General features: G+C 41.0%; 1 protein-coding gene across 1 annotated transcript in view; it reads left to right on the plus strand.

The window, feature by feature from the left end:
• SLC1A1 (solute carrier family 1 member 1) overlaps positions 1–7,630 on the plus strand; it is a 51,171-nt gene extending 43,541 nt beyond the window's left edge. The window contains exons 11-12 of the mRNA XM_044446616.1: positions 748–882; positions 4,660–7,630. Of these exons, the coding sequence (XP_044302551.1) occupies positions 748–882; positions 4,660–4,906 (382 nt within the window). The 3' untranslated portion in view covers positions 4,907–7,630. The remainder of the gene's footprint in view (positions 1–747; positions 883–4,659) is intronic.
• The last annotated feature ends 11,201 nt before the right edge of the window (positions 7,631–18,831 follow it).

Genomic DNA, 18,831 nt, shown 5'->3' on the forward strand with positions numbered 1-18,831 from the left:
ACTGTTTCTACAGAAGAACAGCAAAATACAATGCCTTAAAATAAATGAATAAATGCCATAACTTCCCATAGCATTTCCCCCTGCTTCTTTTTTAAATTCACATGTCCTGTTCTTCCCAAGAGACATTCCCACTTCAGTCAATACATTACAAACCACTATACTGGATCATTTATTATCTGTTGTGTGTATTCTGGAATATCTCATTTTATTTCATTAATAACCTGTAAAACATAGTTTCAAGAATGTGAATGCTTACCTGTTTGGTTGTAGTGTAAGTAAGTAAAACAAACAAGCCTGTTTCCATCATGTGTCATGCCTTCATTTTCTCTAAAATACTATTGTATTAGTTTAAAAAACCCTGATGGTGTAATACCCTGCAATGCAACAGATTTGCACTCAGCTACTTAATTGTGATACATGAAAGAGCAGACTTTTTGATTCTCACCAGTATCACTTAAATCTAACATGGCCCCAGTGCAGGAGTGCAGAGTTCCAGCAGGTAATTCATAGTGTTCCCTTCCAGATCTGCCCAAAAGTAGCTTTATGATGCAAGAAAGATCATTGATACGTAAGAAGTCCAGCTGGTGCATTGCTTTGATAATTTTGTAGGGTTCTTAAACTGACATACACTACATGCAAATTCCTGGTGAAATAAGGGATTTGGCACTCAGATTTTTTTTTAAAGATAGCATAAGCCTGAATAATTCAGAAATGTCTCTGATGGCCTTGTGTTGATTCTGGATGTAGTGTAACAGCAACAGCTGCTAGCATTGGAGCAGCAGGAGTGCCACAAGCCGGACTAGTCACCATGGTGATTGTACTCAGTGCAGTTGGGCTGCCTGCTGAAGATGTTACTCTCATCATAGCAGTGGACTGGCTTCTGTAAGTTTGCGGTCTTAAATATTTGCTTTTTTATTTTGTGGTAAGTAAACTGCTAGATCAGTAACTCGAGCAAGTTCTACTATTCATCTGATTTATATCAAAATATGCAAGATAGTTTTCACAGCCCTGCAAAGAAATACTCTTTAGTTCACCGATGGTTTCTGATAATCCAAAGGAGAACAAGTATGGGAGTATAGACCCTGATAATGATAGTTTACTAAGGACCTTTTCCTATGTGACTCTCCTGTGGCGTTTGCATCACATAAGAATATTGTTGATGAGGGAAGCAGTTTGGAAGACTGTGCATCTCAGTCAGTGTAGATTTTACATTTGCAGTAGGATCTAATTTTAAATAAAACTGATTTGAGCCTCATGTATGGAAACATTGCAACAACTCAAAGCAATGTTATTCATGCGGCCAGTGTTTTAAACATGGTAAAGTTATGTAATCAGGATACTTGAGAACAAGGAGAATAGTAATGGCTAGAATGAAGGGAAGAAGGAAAGAGGCATATACGAAATAGAAAAAGGGTGTCCTCCTTTCTTGGTGGAAATCTAAGTACCAGGGGGTATGCTGAGAAGACATATTGGAGATTTGGGTTGGGGACAGGTCAGTCAATTGTCCTACATAACTCTTGGCTTAATTTGCAAAAAGTTACAAGAATTTGGCTTTTATTGTTGCTGATTTCATTGATGCAGAATTTTGATGTCACATGTCTAGATTTAAGAGACGGTGTTGATGAGCATTGGTGGATGTTTTGGTTCACAGCTTCTGTTCCACACAAGTCAAGTGTCCCCACTGACTTCTACATAAATATGTATAGGTCCATTTTGGACACAAATGAGAAACAGACAAAATACACTTCCTTTGTAATGCTTTGGTCACAAGCATCTAGAATAGGAATGGCTGGTTCTTTCTCTGCCTCAGCAGTATCCCCAACCACAGTTCCTTTACTTCTCAGGGACATCAGTTGAAGCCATTCACTTCCATGGGAGAAAGTAAACATGGCCCATCATAAAGATGAAAGATAATAGGAGCACAGAGATAATTCTCTTTCTTCTTCAGTCCTCAATCCCCATGGCTGTGCATCAGGCAAAATGTATTTTGAGCTTTATAATTAAACCAAGATGCCATGCATTGGTAAAATGATTTAATTTCCCTTTGCTTCAGAGCCAGCCCTTCCTAATTGACCACTAAACATCCGCCAAGATCCTGGGCACACACAGTCCCCTCCAACCTATCATGATGCCACCTACCTGCAGCTGCATTCACGGTTTCATCTCCCACCCGTTTGTCCCCCTTAACAGTATGAAGCTGCCACTCAAGTCTGCAGTAGCCCTGCATCCAAAATAAATGTCATAGTTGGGGTAAACATGTCCAAGGGGAGGTGAATGCCTGGCAATGGCAGCAAGTAGCCACCGGGCTGCAGAGTGATGGTTGGGAGCACTGGGGACCAAGGGAACCAGAGTGCCAGTAAAATGAGGTTGGCACTAGGCTGGGGGCCTTCCGTGGCACCACGCTGAGGCCCACTACAGTCCACCGTCATTCCTGGTCTGATGCTTTGCTACTGGCATTCCTCCTGCAGATTTCTTGCTGCCATTGTCCCTTCTACCTGCTCCTCTGCATTACCTCTGCTTGCCAGTACCACTGCAGGAAACTGGCAGCTGGGGAAGCAGGTCTCCCAGTTTGCTGACTCTCTGCTTCCTGGCTGCTCAGATGAGCACGGAGATGGCAAAAGTGGGGCTGGTTTAAGCATAGGATGAGGAAGGGGTCCGGTGAAGGAGGAAGAGGGCCTGGCAGGTGCCAGCGCACTATTGTCTCCTGCCCTGACTTGTATCTGTTGGTAGGAATAATGTTTAAGTAGGTGGTGGACATATAAGCTGTGACTGAAATTAAAGAGTTGTATCATGTACTAGCACAAAGTGACATTAGGCACAGTGGTCATTGCAAAGTAAATTTCTGGAGTTTTAGGCTAGAAAGATAAATACAGAAGTATGCACCTGGTTACTTGTTCCTGGATGTAAGAACCTTGCTACATAAGATCCTTCCCCTACCCCCTGCCATAAAAGGGAAAGAAATAGCACCCCTCTAAATATTGGGCTTTAAAAAAAAAGGGTGATTGAGGCATTACTGAAACACTGGTTATATTTGTACAGGCCTATGTATTATACAGGTGTTTTCACAATTTGTGTGCCATGAGAAACTGAACACTTGCATTTTGGTGAAACTGTCTGTGAATAGGTCCAGTGTGAAACCATACAAGACACCTACAGGTGTTTGGTAGCCGCACATAAATCTGCAGTAAAATGGAAATTGGGTGCTGGATGAGTATAATTATTGTACTAAAATCAATGCAGCAGCTACCCACAGCTCTTCTCCCACCAGTCAAGATGCAACTGTTGGATGCTGTGCAAGGGAATGCACAGAGCACATGTCTACCTAGCAGTGGGAAATTAGATACTGAATCAACTGGGGTTACTTTGTTTCATTGCGTAATCAATGAAAGAATGGTTTTTTTGCTGGAAGTGGTTGGGGTATTTCACAACCATGTTAATGTTTCCCTAACACTCAGTAACAATATTAACAAATGGAAGATGTAGCATTCACTTCCACAGCCCATTAAATCCTTTTTCCATGCAGATTTGACTGAATAAGATAGTAAATGCATTGTCGCAATAATTGCCTGTAACCAGCTACTTTTGAAGTGGGGATGTATGTTTGTAATCCCATCTGCTGCACTTATTTTTAAAATGCAACATTCTTTTTGTAGGAAGCAAATGACATTGTAATTATCTGCAGTAGGAACTATAGCCAAAGCATTTATCACTTCAGCAGATTGGTCACACCATGGTGCCATGTTCCTTATCAGTGTTTCACTTATTGCCTCAAATGTATAATCTTTCAGTCTGTGAAAAGTAACTCATTAGCAGTCATTTAGAATGTGCAAGGTTAAATGTCCCTGTCAGCCTAAGGGAATTTCTGCTAACTGCTTAACATTCCTTCACCAAATAAGCACCTTTTAAAAAGACCCTTCTCAGTTTATTGGAGGCATGTCTTAAGGACAAGAAATTATTCTATTTGTACCCCAACTTTCCCCCCTCAACTATTACAGGTGGTCTGTTGGGAGGGGACTAACATGAGGTGCTTTTTGCAGTTTGTTTACTCCATTGCTAGCTGCCACCACCACCACCACCCAGCAAGGCAGCAAGTTGTGTGGCAGTGCATAGGATAGACCAGGTGCTGCAATCTTGTAATGGCAGCCCCTTAGGACAATGTGGTTAAAAACTGAATTCACTTAGAGCTTAAGGTGGCACATGTTGACATTTTGAAATGCAGATTTTAAAATTTGGAACATAGTGCTTGAAATTCAGATTTTTACAGCTTTGACAATGTGTATGGATATGTGTGAGCATATATGTATACATAGCTATTATTAGTAATACTTTCAAGTCAGTTTCATATATCCCTGTGGATATATGCTTTCTTGTGTTTGTGTTCTTATTTGTTCCCTTTTTTCTGTATATGTGTTTGTGTTTTTACTCTTGTTTTGTATTCTCAGGGAGGGGGGGTTTGCTGATATTTGGTTTTGTTGAAAGATTGTAAAAATAAAATACAAATTACTACCATTTTTAAAGCTGAGCTTTTCAGTGTGCTCTTCTCCTAATGTTGATTTGGTTCTAGGATGGTCCCATTAATTGCAAAGTTGGTCCTGTGAACTACAGATATTTGTATCCAATCACACCCGCCCTGAGTGACCCACTATATTTCTTCTGTAGGGATCGATTCAGAACAATGGTGAATGTTCTTGGTGATGCCTTTGGAACTGGAATTGTAGAGAAGCTCTCCAAAAACGAACTGGAGCAGATGGATGTCAGCTCTGAAGTCAACATAGTGAATCCTTTTGCCTTGGAAACAACAATGCTTGACAGTGAGGAAACAGAGACCAAGAAATCCTATGTGAATGGAGCATTTGCCATAGATAAATCTGACACCATATCATTCACCCAGACATCACAATTCTGAAGCTCATTGACTGACAGGGGAGTCACACTGGATTAAAGGACATGGAAGGCTCTACCATGAACCCTATTCTGGGCCCCTGACACTTCTGACCCCACTTGCTGTAACACAAAGGGAAGGGACACATGTTCTCTGCCTCCCACACATGCTCCCCTCAGCTGCTGCTCCTGTGCAGGCAAGCTGCTATTTACATTTCCCCACAACTGAGACAGTGGCCACTCTTCCTACCCAGTCATTTGGGGCGGGAGCAGCCAACATGTTCAGAGCTCTGGAGGTTTCTACAGGAGCCCCAGTATAGAACCATAGGTGCATTCTCAGCATAGATACATGCTCATATGAAGACCAAACAACAGGGGACCCAACCTATTTAAGATTCTGCACTACAGCAGGCTAAGATTACCTAGCCATACATGCATAGGAGCTGTGAAGGACATTATCACACATGAAATCATGTAGTAAGCTAAGAGGATAAATGTGTTCCTTTGATATAGAGACAGTGTTTGCAGCATTTGATCATTGTGGGCAGATTTATGAAAAAGAGATTGTTAAATACGTATTTTTTTAAAAGTCGTGTTATATTCCTGAGCGATGTAGATATCTGCTTGCAATGAGCATGCTCATAAATTGTGACAATGAATGAAGGATGTTTTCTGAGGCATCATTCTATGTTTTCCATTCAGCTTTTCTGTGCATGGAATTCTTTTACAAAAATCCTTCACCTTATTGGAACTACATCTTTCTCTACCAATTGACTCTGTGCCAAAATATTCATTCTTGTAGTTAATTAAATAGGAAAAAGAGACAATAACCTTGCAGTAAGTGTTAACTTTTTGAAAGTGTATGTATTTTTAAAGTAAATTATTATGGAAACTGGAAATTAATTATCACATAAGGAATTCTGTTGTTATGTATTATTTTCCATCTTAAATTATACCGATGACTGCTAAGCTAATCAGCTTTGCTGCAAATTGAATTTGATTGTTTCTCTTTCTTGATATATTAGTCTTTGGGAAGTGGCAAACAACTTCAGAACAACTTCAGAACTACTGGTATTTATCAGCTCTAGGAGGAAAAACATAAAAATAAAAACAGAGAGTAAAATGAAAAGAACCTATTCATGCAACAGGGTTTTTTCCTCTTCTTCTCTTCTCCTTCTCCCCTTTGTCATTACCCACTTGCTCAAAATCTTATCCTGAGGGTCACTTTGTCCTTTGGACCAGTTTTGGAAAGGACTGTTAGAGGGTATTGCACCCTCCCAATTCCATTGTTGGAAAGAGTTCTAATCCCTGGAGGAATTGTTGAATGCAATCCAACTTTGCCCGTATATGCCCCTTGAAAGGTGAATAATAATCAGCATCTTACAGGTGTTCCAAATGCAATAGTGGTCAGATTAGCCATGTGATTTCATTAAAATATTCCATAATAAGCAATTTATTAAATACTTAATAGGTATTTTCTTGGTGTAATTCCATTTTCTAGGGACAAAAATTATTGCAAAATAGAAACTTTTTTGCCTTGCACACTACAAGTTAGCTATCTAACTTGTAAGAAAACAAAAATTCAAAGGACCTTTTTTATAAATAAGCTTGTGTCAAACTGAAAAAATGCACTTAATTACTATCAGTAAACATTTAAAAAATTCTGTAGCATTAGACAAACTCAGTCTTAAACTTTTGTATTCCATAACTAAGCCAGTATATGTGCCAAAGAAATTGAAAAGAACTATAGCATGATTTTTAATAAATTGCACCTTGAGGGACATAATACTGTATGTACTGAAATACTATAAGCTATAAATACAGTATTACAACAGTGTGCAAGTGTTGATATGTTTATACAAAATAAAGGAGTGTACAGCATAAATCAGTCCTTTATCTTGTGCACAATTATTTTTTTAAAAAGCATTTGTATAGTTACGCTGTTGCTAGAGAAGAAAAAATGTCCATAAGCAGTGGTGTTTAGCCTTTTTCTCAGCAGCTTCCCAGTCTCCTCATCACTGCCTAAGTTCAAATTTTGTTATAATCGTTCCAGCCATGCTCTGTCCAACCTATCCCTGTGCCATATCTGTAGATTTTCACCAGGGAGCAGATGATATCCTGGAGGCTTCTGCTCATCTCTTTTAGCTGTAAAGTAGGATGATAGAAAACAGTCAAGTGAATGGCTGCAAAACCTGAACTGTGTTATACTGGAGTAGTCCTATTAAATATGAGGAGGGTACTCCTGAATAAGTAGTTTGTGACTGTGACCATTATTTTATTTGTTATCAGTAAACACGATTTGTATATGATGAGCTCACCCATATTGTGGCAAATGCTTATATTTAAAGAGGTGATCAGTCATGTCATGGCAGAGAACTCAAGAGAACTGCTTTGAAAGGGGAAGCTTGGGACCCCTGCCCATTTGTTTTGCCTATAGCAAACCGAAGCAATCAAACTATAGCTATCAGTACTTGGTATATGAGAAGCAGCAGCAACAAACATATTCTGTATTACAATTGAATTGGGTTGGTTGTTTCAGTTGTACTTTGCTTATGTGAGCTGCTTTGGGGGTCCCCTGTGGATCAAAAGGCAGGCTTGAAATTAAATAAATAATACTGCTATATCTGTTATTCTTCTAGATTTCTCATGGTTATGCCCATGTGGAATAAATCGTGTACAGCATCATGAACTATGATCAACGTGTGCTTTCATTCTTCCTACTAACTGAGGTACCCCAAAAGCACATGAAATGGGTCACACACATACATTGGCTCAGTCCTAAGAAACATGCAGCAAGATCCACATGTACAATAGAGCTGTTTACATTTTGTTCCTCAACAGCAGGTCTGAGTGGCTTATCTTGCGGGGCAGAATAGCTTCTGCTGAAAGTATAGAGATGTGATGCACATTCATATACCGAGTGTATGAGTATACTCAGCACTGAGTATAAAGGGCTTGCTGGAGCAGGACCATTATCCCCTGAATGCCAGTGAAAGAAGTCTGCCTTTTAGATCATTGATTAATGCATAAGTCACTGGGCAAGAATCATGTACATGATCTGATCCTGAGTCTTCATAGGACCGCATGCAGCCTAGGAATACAACTACCCCTTAAAGCCCATTTGATTCACTGGATGTCATTATATATAATTTCTGACTCTTCCAAGTTTCTCTCATAAAACAATATAGTATGTTTTTCAAGTACAAAAAAATGTGCTGAGCATAGTATGTTTTTCAAGTACAAAAAAATGTGTTGAGCACTGCAAGGAACCTTTCCTTTGCAGAAATACCAACTTAACTACAGTTTTGCCTTTAGTTGTCACTTTTATAATGAAAATATCAATATTATATTCAAAACATTTAAAACTTCCCTTGCGTACCTATGACCTGATTTGTTTCTAAGAGAAGCCAACTTTAATGTAACCAGTGCCGGCTACAATGCATTGTGAAGTAGTCCAACACCAACTGAAATAAATGGGTCTTTCACTCAAGAGTTTGCTTAACTCTTTCCAGTGTTATAATTGGTTTAGTAATTTAACAAATTTGATAAATTGCAGTTTCATTAAAGTTATATTGATACCACTTCATGAATTGTGCCCAATTATCATGACTTTATGATGTGTGTGTACATGAGGTTCATAGGTTACATGGTGTCTGGTTTGAGGTTAACCCTCCCCTTTTCTCCTCTGGCATAGCTGCAAGGAAGCCAGAAGCATCTGCTTCCATTTTTGATTAATGATTTTTATTGGTGTGGTGTGGTGCTTAGAGTGTTGGACTGGGGACCCATGAAGCTCACTGTGTGACCTGGGGCCAGTCAGTCACTCTCAGGCCAACATACCTCACCCGGATGATGTGAGGATAAAATGGAGCTGTGTAAGCCATCCTGGGTTCACCCCAAGAGGGAAAAAGGCAGAATATGCATGCAGTGTAATAATAAAGATAATTTTGTCTATATCAGCAGTTGTAGTTAGTTGCAAGTATGATTTATCCCAGAAGTAGGAGCTTCTCGCCATCCAAATCATAGGTGGGTAAAACATAGGGATCTACTGCTAGGTCTCCGGGTGTTTTGCAGTATTTTGGCAAGGGTTTCTGACTTCCAGATATTTAACAACAGTAGCAGCAAAGTGGCAGTTTCCACCTAAACTAGGCTGCAGATATAGAGAGAGCATGGGATAGCCTGCAAAGATGTTTCTGTGAAATTACTATTGACTTCATGCTGAAACAAATTATTATTATTATTATTATTATTATTATTATTATTATTATTAAAACATTTTTATGCCGCCCCATTCGCCAAATTCCTAAGGTCAGATATTCTCAGAAGACACTTTAATTCCAAGTTATGTTTTTAATTCTGTCTTTTGCACCTTGTCAGCATATCCATTAGTCAGAGGTGATGGAAGTTGGGAGATCTGGAGAACTGGATCACCAACAAACCAGCATCAGAAATTATGTTTTAAAGCTATCCTGTTGAAACTGTAGTTAAAACTAACCATAATTTCTCTTGGTGTGACAAAATGAAAACTACAGTTAGCATAAAACAGAAGCAGATGCTTCCCATTTTTATAGCCTTGTCAAAGAAGAGTCTAGAAGAGAGAAAAAGCTCAAGCCTGAGGCTTGTTTATGTATTACTGAAGGATCAAGAGTTATGTCTGAACAAAGCCCACAGAACTTCTATTATGAGCTTCTGTCTAAAGATATTTTGTTCTCATGGATTAACATTTAAATGATCATGCAAGTGGCTAGTAATGGAAATAATACATGGGGATTGATTAGCTATTTAACGTTTTCTGTGCAAATATCTAGGAAAGGACTACCCAGAATCTAGGATCTATGTAGAGAGCTTAACAATCTCATAACATTTGACAAAATTGGTTTTAAAACTTAGACCTTAGTCACAAAATGTTTAATTAGAATTGGTTCTCCAATTACTTAATGAGTAGAGCACAAAAATGGGGAAAATGACAAAGGAAGATAGATATGATATATGTTAACTATAATTTATAAAATGTCTTCTCATTCTTTGATACTCCTCAGACTGCAAATTCTATAGTGACAAAATCATTATGAATTGCACTTCAAAAATAATGTTGAACTGTTAATAATTAATACATTATGTTGTGTTCCATACTTTATCTCTCTGCACAGAAACTTACCACTGGCTTAATCAACTCCCGCATCCAGATGCTTCATAAATAGGTCAGCAAAGAAGTCAGATAACTGAGGTCACAGTTAGTTCGGACCTAAAAGCCAACCAGAATTTCTAGGCACTTTCTTCAGGGTGAAAGAGATGGAGATCAGAGTACACCAGTGCCGAAGTTAGTGCATTATGAAACTGCATAGACCAAGCTTTGGATCATATTAAGGCCTGCTTCCAGGAAAGGCTACCAGGGTAGGAGAAATTGAGATAATGGGAAGATTGGAACAAGAAGAAGGGGGAAGAAAAAGATTAAAAGGAAAGAGGGAAAGAAATAGAAGAGTGGTAAAAGGGGAGAGTGGTTTTGGTTCCGAATTATGTGTAAAACCAGTCACCGGTTGTCAGGCCCAAGTATTTGGTTACTCATGTAAGACAAAGTACCTGGTAGATCACCTTTTTCAATACTTGACTGAACCAATGTTTCTGGTTTAGATGGATCCTGAGTGTATTTATGGCAGCAACACCACCCAAAGTGGAGTTCCGCTACTGGGAGAAAGGTGGAGAGCCAATTTTCATCCATTTCTCCTCTTGCTGCAGCACCCCCACATGCCACTTCCCAAGCAATTTTGGAAGATTCCCCACATTTTCAGAGGCTTCACAGGGAGTGGGAGTTTTCAGAGGGAGGTGGAATAGACAAAAACAGTATTCTCCCCCATTCTGCTAGTGGGATCCCTCCACTAGATCCAAAGCCTTCTACAGACATGAGGAGCCGTTCTATTTGTGCAAGGTGAAGTCTGGATCCAGACCATTGCATATCTTTTATAAATGTATTCCAGTACAAACTGCAGTTTCCAAAAATACAGTGGTGGATACATTGGGTTATATTCATATTACTATGATGCTTACCACCAAGTATCACAAAAAAGCTTGCTCACAAAAAGTACCTTTGCTTAACTTTCAGAGATCCATCCCCTTCCCTCTCAGTCCCCTGAACCACGGATTATCCCATTCAGCAGGGTCCTTGACGTTCTGTGTAGCATTGTTACAAGAGGTGAGAAGAGGTGAGGTGGGAAATTCTGCTTCTGGCAGTCCTGTTGTGTGTACATAAACCTTGATGACGCCTAAAGAAAACGCAAGACTTTCAAAGACGTCTTTGGATGCTTGAAATGCCCTTCCCCATATAAAAGTACTGCTACATCAGATCAATGCCCATCCAATTCAGCACCTGCTTCCCAGCAAATTGTAGGCTCTTATTTTTGGCCAAAGTTTGAATAACATTGCACCCTTAAGAAAAATTCATGGGGCATGAGTCTAGCAAAGGCAATTAGTTGTCTTTTAAAATCTGTCTAAACTAGTAGCCCACATATAAGGCCACATATTTTGATAATGATTTCCATATTAATTCTGCATGTTGTGAAGACGTTTTTGTTTATCTGTCCTGACTCACCAAACCAGTCAATTTAATTGGGTGGCCCCAAAGTCTAGGATTGTTTTGTGAGTCCTACTGTGGTTCTGGATTAATTGCTGAAAGGAACCATTCAAATCCCTTGAAATATTGTAAATGCATTTCCTCCCACCAGGGAGTGGAAGCTTCAATGTGTAACAGAATGTCCCTGCAGGCATGGTGTTACGAGCTAGCCTCAATCATAAAAGTGGACATGTGATTGATAGCTTTTATTTATTTCTTGGCATTACTGTTTGCAACCAATAAACCATGAAACTAATGTCACATCCCACATCCCATATTCAGAGCCAACTGTAGAATGAAGACAATATCCTGATTAGGAACAACTTCCACTCCATACAGCACCTGTTCTCATCATAAATAACTCTTAAACCAAGAACATGCACTCCCTTGAAACATGTGTCTTCCTGGTTAAAAAGAAATAGCCCCTATATTTGGGTAAGAGGATTTTTAGAAACATTTTTCCTGCAAAGCCTTCATAGGCTTAACAACTATTTTGGTACTTTAGCAATATAAAGAAAACACATAGCAATATTTTGATACATTTATAGGGTAAAGCTATACATATCTGTTTGAAAGTAAGTCCCATTTCATTGAAAAGAACTTACTTTCGAACTTACTTCTGACCATCACAGAAGCGTCAAGGAAACACGGAGCCTGTTAGGTCATTCTAAGGCTTCAACCCTACATGTATTTGCCCCATTGAACTCAATGGGACTTGCCCAGAGTAGACATGCATCAGTTTGCACTGTAAGTCTGTGTAGCACCTGACCATGTTCACATTCTTTGATGGACTAGTTTTTTTCTTAAATAACTTAATTGCTTATTTTCTTCTGGGGGTGGGCTGGAACCTCTAGATTGTGGCATGGGGCTCAGCTAAGAGCTTTAGATGACTCCCTTGGTATCTTGTGAGGATATAAAACAGAATAATACAGAGAATTAATACCCAATTCAGTTATTACAGAGAAAATTATAACTGAAATTAAATTGAAATGATTTTAATAGATGGCAGGTTAAGAAGAGTGTGGAGTACATTTCTAATGGTGAGACTAAATGAATTGTATGAAGAGATCATTGGACTTGTTCCAAGAAAAGTTAAACCTGCAATTAATGGAACCACAGATACCGTCGAAACATTTCTCATTTTTGAGAACTCATCTTTGTGAGATTTTCTTTATCCACTGAGACCAAATGGTGGGGATTTGGCCAGAAAGAGAACCTGCGGCTCAAGTCGATGGCTTTGAACTACATTGGCCCTGCATCCTCATTCTTGGAACCTTCGCCCCTTCCTATTCCAGTCCTGCTCTGCCGTTCAGTTGGGCACTGCACTGCTTTGTGGCTCGCCTCTGGGCTTCTATGTACAGGCAGACTGTTCTCCAGCACCCCCTTTGCACTTTATCTGTGGGGTTTTCCAAGGGACAAATTAGGCATGTCTTTGTTTGGCCTGGTGTGTTTAAGAAATAAAGCAGGGAAGCCTAACTGGGACCATGCTGTGGCAGAGGGGCACTTCAACCTATTGCCCCTACTGCAGTCCTGATCTGATTGAGGAACATGACCCAGACTTGCACATCACATCAGAACACCTGGCCCATAAGCCACAATGGGTCGGTTGTTCATGGAGCAACCCGTGGCACAATCGGGCTTGTTGTGACCTGTTCTCCCCTCCTTAATTCTCAGTCCTCCAGGTGAACTCAACATGTATCTTCACAGCAGGTCCTTCACAGCAGATCCCATCTTGCCTCACCATCCCTACCCTGATCACTACCTCTTTTGATTTGTCACCATTCAAAAAAAAAATTCTGAGACTTGTGAAAATTGTGCAACAGTGTATGAGGAAATGAAAGTAGAATTGCATTGTAACTGTGTATTACATTGTTATGGGGGAGATACTGTGCCCTGCCCCTTTTTGACCCATCTTCTTTTGCCATTTTTCCCCTTTACTGGTACTTTTCAGCTTGGCAACTGGTCTCTGGCAATTGTGCGCAAATATAGGCAGACTGTCAATTTTCTCATCTGTTACCTGCTTCATTTTTTCTGACAGAAAACACAGATGAAAAAATTGACCAAGATTATACACATTTGACAACCATAGATGGCACTTGTACACTTGCAAAAAGACATACATAAATAATAATTACAAACATTGCATACATATTTGTGCAATTTTCTGAGACCACCATTTTGTGATGAACCAGGCATGGTCACTCCAAAGTACTGTTTGCGCATCAATCCAGCAGCACAGGCAAAATCACAAGGAGCAGGGCAAGGGGTGCACTCTTGCCAAGAGACTCGGTGGCTGATCTCTACTTCCCATGATGATACGGCTCTCCCAGGTTTGGATGACATGGCAGCCCATTGTGATGGGAACAATACCTTGAATAGGCCATGGGATGTCACAGTGGGTTCTTGCCAAACAAAATAAGCTCTTCCAGAGGAAGTGATCTGGTCTAGCTGCTACAAAAACCTACCATGTCTAAGTTATCCAGAATAGATTGTTATGTCACACAAACTAGGTTAATGTCACACAAAACAACACTATACAGAGAAGCCAGGCGTGTGGAGGGGGTGGAGATAATACAAGATCATAAAATACAGATTTGTAAACTGCTTCAACAGAACCCTGAATGCTGTACAGTAACTTAGAAGGGCTCTTAAATGTAGCACAGTTATTGTATAGTTTTGTGTTCATAAATCTGTTTTTTGCCACATTTTGAAAAGCACGCTAGGAGGTTCTTTTTGTTGTATATATTCTGAGAAAGCAAGACAGAAGAAAAACTGTATGCACTTCTCATTATCTGCTGGCATTAAATAATAATTACCTATTAATCTTGCTTGCAATAAGGTGGGGGATGTAGCTATGCTTTCCAAATTGATAGTGCTGCTGTTACAAATCAGGGAACATAAAATGGAAATTTCCTTTTAGTTACCAAAAGAAGCAGCAGCAGCAAAGACAGACACACCTAGCTTTACCTTGCATATGAACAGTATGCATGTTACACTCCAATTCTATGTCTACTTTCTTGGAAGCAAGTTCCACTGAGGTTGGCCAATCCTTACATGAGTTTATGCCAAAATGGGTCCTGCTTCATTAATCAGATTTATTCCCAGGCAAGTATACACATTCCAACTTGTGTGACTTCACTATCTCTGGGTTATACTATTCATAATTCAACTTAAACTCTTGTTACAGTAGGCATGTCAGTCCTCCAGATCACAGCTATAGGTTCTGCTCAAATCCAGGGTCTACTTCACACTCCAAGATTTGGATCCGGGATCTGGGTTCTTCAAAAGGAAAGACTTCTGTTGCATGGGGTGCTTCTGCTCACTTTTTGGGGCTCCCACCTCACATACCACAGCTTACTGTATTCAGTGAGGTCTCCTGCCTCTGAGTTCACAGAACACAACAACCAACTTTTTTTTTCTTTTTGGGGAAAATTGCTTATTTGTAGCATCGTGCAAACCCAGTTGCAATGCCCAGCCATTCTGAATGCGGCTGTCAGCCTTGATAATCCACAATGGTCTGGTCTAGGGCTTCATCCCACCATAACTGCTTGTTGTGTCATCTAAATTCAGACAACAGAACCCACTGTGAAACCAGTTCCTGAACAAGCAAGCCACCTGGCCAGGGCAGCTGCTGCTGCTCTTGCCAAGCAGCTAGCCAGAAAGCACGGCTGACAGCTGCCTCCAGAGTATGTGCCCAAGCAGCCCACTGCTCCTACCTCTGCCGGAAAAACCTATTCTTGGACAGGAGGTAGAAACCCCCCATTGGCTTAGCAGCGCTGCCCCCAGAACCAGAGCAGCAACAGGGAGCAGACTGGGCACCTTGCTTGCTGCTCCAGAGGTCTTCTCTGCAGCAGGGGCAGGGGCCCCCAATCAGCTCCCCATTTCTCCCCTTTGCAGTTTAGTGCCTGAGCCCTGTTTGAGCTGCAAGGACTCTCTAATCATGACCCATTCATCCAGCGAAAGGGCCTGGACAGTACCAGTCTTCTTAAAACCAAAGTATTGTTATTTGTAAGAGTCCATCCTGTCTTGATCAATATAGATCTTTTAAATAAGATTCGTTATTATGAGATAACTGACAATTCAACAAAACGCATTACACAAGAAGGCAAAACCCTGTTTGCTATTTTGCCTTGCATTATCTGTTGCAATGATACAATCAAATCACAGAGTATTCCTCCATAATTCAGTCCCAAAGATTAACATTTTAACAATCCCAGTTAAAACTGATCCCACCAATCAGTCAGTCAAACTTGAATAATTTATCAGATGACTTTCTATCTTAAACTTTACAGTTTTCTGCTGCCTCAACCTAGAAAATTGGGATAGCTTCCAAATGCTCAGTGTTTTTCTGCTCCTGTTCATCCAAAACTACTAACAGGAAGGCAGGCAAGAAAATATTTCTGATTCTTCCTGAACATATTCGAGAAATCCGTGAGTGGATCAAGAGCACCACTTTGCTGTGCAGAATTGTACTCCTTCCAAGGTTAAGTAACTAGACTGATTGAAATGAATTGGAGACTACAGCCCAATGTCTGTGCAGTGTGGAGTATCCGAGCGGAAATAAAGAGGGCTGCCATTGCATGAAGGTTTCCATTTCTATAAATCACTCCCTACAAGGTGCTAAGGGTGGACAATCATTTAAAGTAGCAATTTTAAGAGAAAATTACTTTGATCTTCTTCCAACTGTTGAGATGTAACTTTGACTTAGCAATTTGCTGTAAAGAATGCACTTGTGTAGATCAAGTCATCTTTTGTCCTAGCAAAAGCACCCCAAAGGTGAAAAGGCATAGTCAATTTCATCTTCTCACTAAATGATCACTCTTCCTTTCCAGGCAGAATCAGTATTACGACAAACCTGAAAGTTGCATCTTTCCAATCTCTTTCCACAGAATCTTGTTTGCGACAATAAGGGAAATGCCTTCCTTATGCGCATAGTAGCGCGGTTGTTTTTTACAGTCTTTCGTTATTTCTGCCCCCGCTGAAAACATGCTCCAGGACTGAGTTTGGCTTGATTTTAATCTTGAGTAAACAGTAATCTTGTTCTAGGCTAAATCTAGTAGGCAGCAAGTATTGTTACCTACAACCAGTTCTTTATTCTGGCAGTTTGGAACTCATTAGGGCAGAGTTACAAGCTGCCTTTGAAAATGCCCTTCTTGCATACCCAGAAGCATGTCCACTTTACAGATTTGTCTGGTTTGAAAGCAAAATAACCGTCACAGCTTCTTGATCCCCCTAATTAAAGAATGCTGGGGATTGAAAGTATCCAGAACTTTTTCTTAAGAGAGACTAGGATAGGGCTGCACAAGATGTGCCCCATCGAGCTGAATACATGTCCTTGGCCATAGATGGTGTCCTCCCCCCCCCCCCCCCCGCACTGGTTTGATCACTGGTTGAACATCTGGTAGCTGGCAGGCCAGGACGCAGCAGACAGGCTGCACCTCCACTTTCATTCCAAGGTCCTTTGGCTGAGAGCCACGCCTGGTTCGAATGCATAATGTTGACACGACTTGAGGCAATGGGTGGGTTCACACATATCTCTACTGTTCACAACAATCCCAAGCCCCCTGCCTATGCTGCCTACCTCTTCTTCATTGGTCTGTGCATCTGTTACTAGGCAGAGGACAGTAGAGGCTGGGTGGCTGGAAAGGATGGCTCTTCAAGTGGCCACTCTTTTCTGTGTTAGGTGCATGCCAGCACCATGGAAACCATCATCCTGGGTCTGGACAACACAAGCCATGGTAGTACAGAGAAGCCTTAGAACAAACTGTTGTCTCTTACGGTTTCTAAAGAACAAGCTTGCCACAGTGAAATGCCACTACTGGGTTTGACCAGCATGACAGACGAACGATTGAAAAGCACTGCCATGGCTCACCGTACTATCTGAACCCACCACCGTACACAGGACCAGCAGTCTCCAGTCGCCCACACCAAAGAAGAAAATTGTACAGGCCAGGGATGAGGGAGAATGATACTACCGCAATGGTGCCCTTCCACTCGAGCAACACAACTCTTGCAGCCCAGTCTTAGGCAGTCTGATGTGCTTAGCCCTGTTGATGTCAATGGACTTCGGCATGTCTCAGGTCTGCAGTGGCTCCAACCAAAAATTGTGTCAAAAGCTGCTACACTGGTGTACCTTTGAGAGCTCTCGCAGTTATTTTTTCTTGGTTTTGTTTTGCATGGCAAGAAAACACAGGGTTAAGTTTTCCTTACCTCCCTTCAAATATTCTCAAATGAAAATGACTCATCTTTGCAGCTGTGTGTTTTGACAAGTGAGAGGAAACTGCTCAGAAATGAAAGGAAAAGCCAGCCCTTGCAGGGTTTCCTTTTTGTTTGTTTGGGAAGGCTCACCTCCACCATCAGAAGTAGCGCACTGACATCCTTAAAGAAAGGGCAGTGCTATCTGCACTGTTTTTCTGCCCATCTCAAAATGGGCCACAGAACTGAAGAAAATACAGGATTACACTGTTCAAGAAACTGGAGCAGCTTCTGCATGTTGGAAGTCTAAGGCAAGGATGGGGAATGTGCACCCTTCCAGACCAAGGCCTCCACCTTTCATCAGTGCTCACTACTGGGAATAACGCTGGCAAGGGCTGATGGGAGCCGCCGTGCAGCAACCTCTGGAGCACCACATGTTCTCCATCTTTGGTCTAAAGTGTCTGGGAGACTGCAGAAAGAACAGCTAAATGGGGGTGAAAGACTAAACAAAGCAAAGTTATATATAGAAAATGGACAGAGTGAATTTTTCTTTCTCATTACACTAGAACTCAGGGTTATGCAGGGAAACGTTAGCGGTATGATTGCTGGGGGAATTCCTGAGGGAAAAGCCACACCAAAACCCTGCTGCACTTGTACTGGTGGGGGCACAGAATGAGGGGGCTTTCACCCTTCCCCCTTTTTGTACACCCGTCATCCGTTTTTGCATTGTGCCACCACTCATTTCAGGAGCCGGCTGGTACAATCTGGGGTGTGTCAGAGAACGGGAAGGCTTTGAATCTGAAGCATCCCTAGAGCTGCTCTTTGCGTGGCCCGTCCCACCACCTACCGCCACTGGAGCAGCAACAATCATAATTATTGTCGTCGTCGTCGTCGTCGTCATCTCTATACCACCCAATCATCTCTATACCACCCAATAGCTGAGATATTAGTGTATACTCTTCTGATTAGGTCTTGAGCGGCAGCTATCCTTCTACTCCTGTGGACCTTCCTCTCCATGGGCAGACAAAATCCACAAGATCCAACAACCCTCCAGCTGCCATTTCCAGGGATATACAATTGGTCTCTTAATTTTGAATACATGCAAAGGGGGAAGGGATCTGTGAAATTTGACATCAATTTCCCTAGAATAA

This window comes from Varanus komodoensis, unplaced genomic scaffold (genome assembly GCF_004798865.1).
Source record: "Varanus komodoensis strain SLA01 unplaced genomic scaffold, ASM479886v1 scaffold5, whole genome shotgun sequence".
Taxonomy (NCBI): Eukaryota; Metazoa; Chordata; class Lepidosauria; order Squamata; family Varanidae; genus Varanus; species Varanus komodoensis.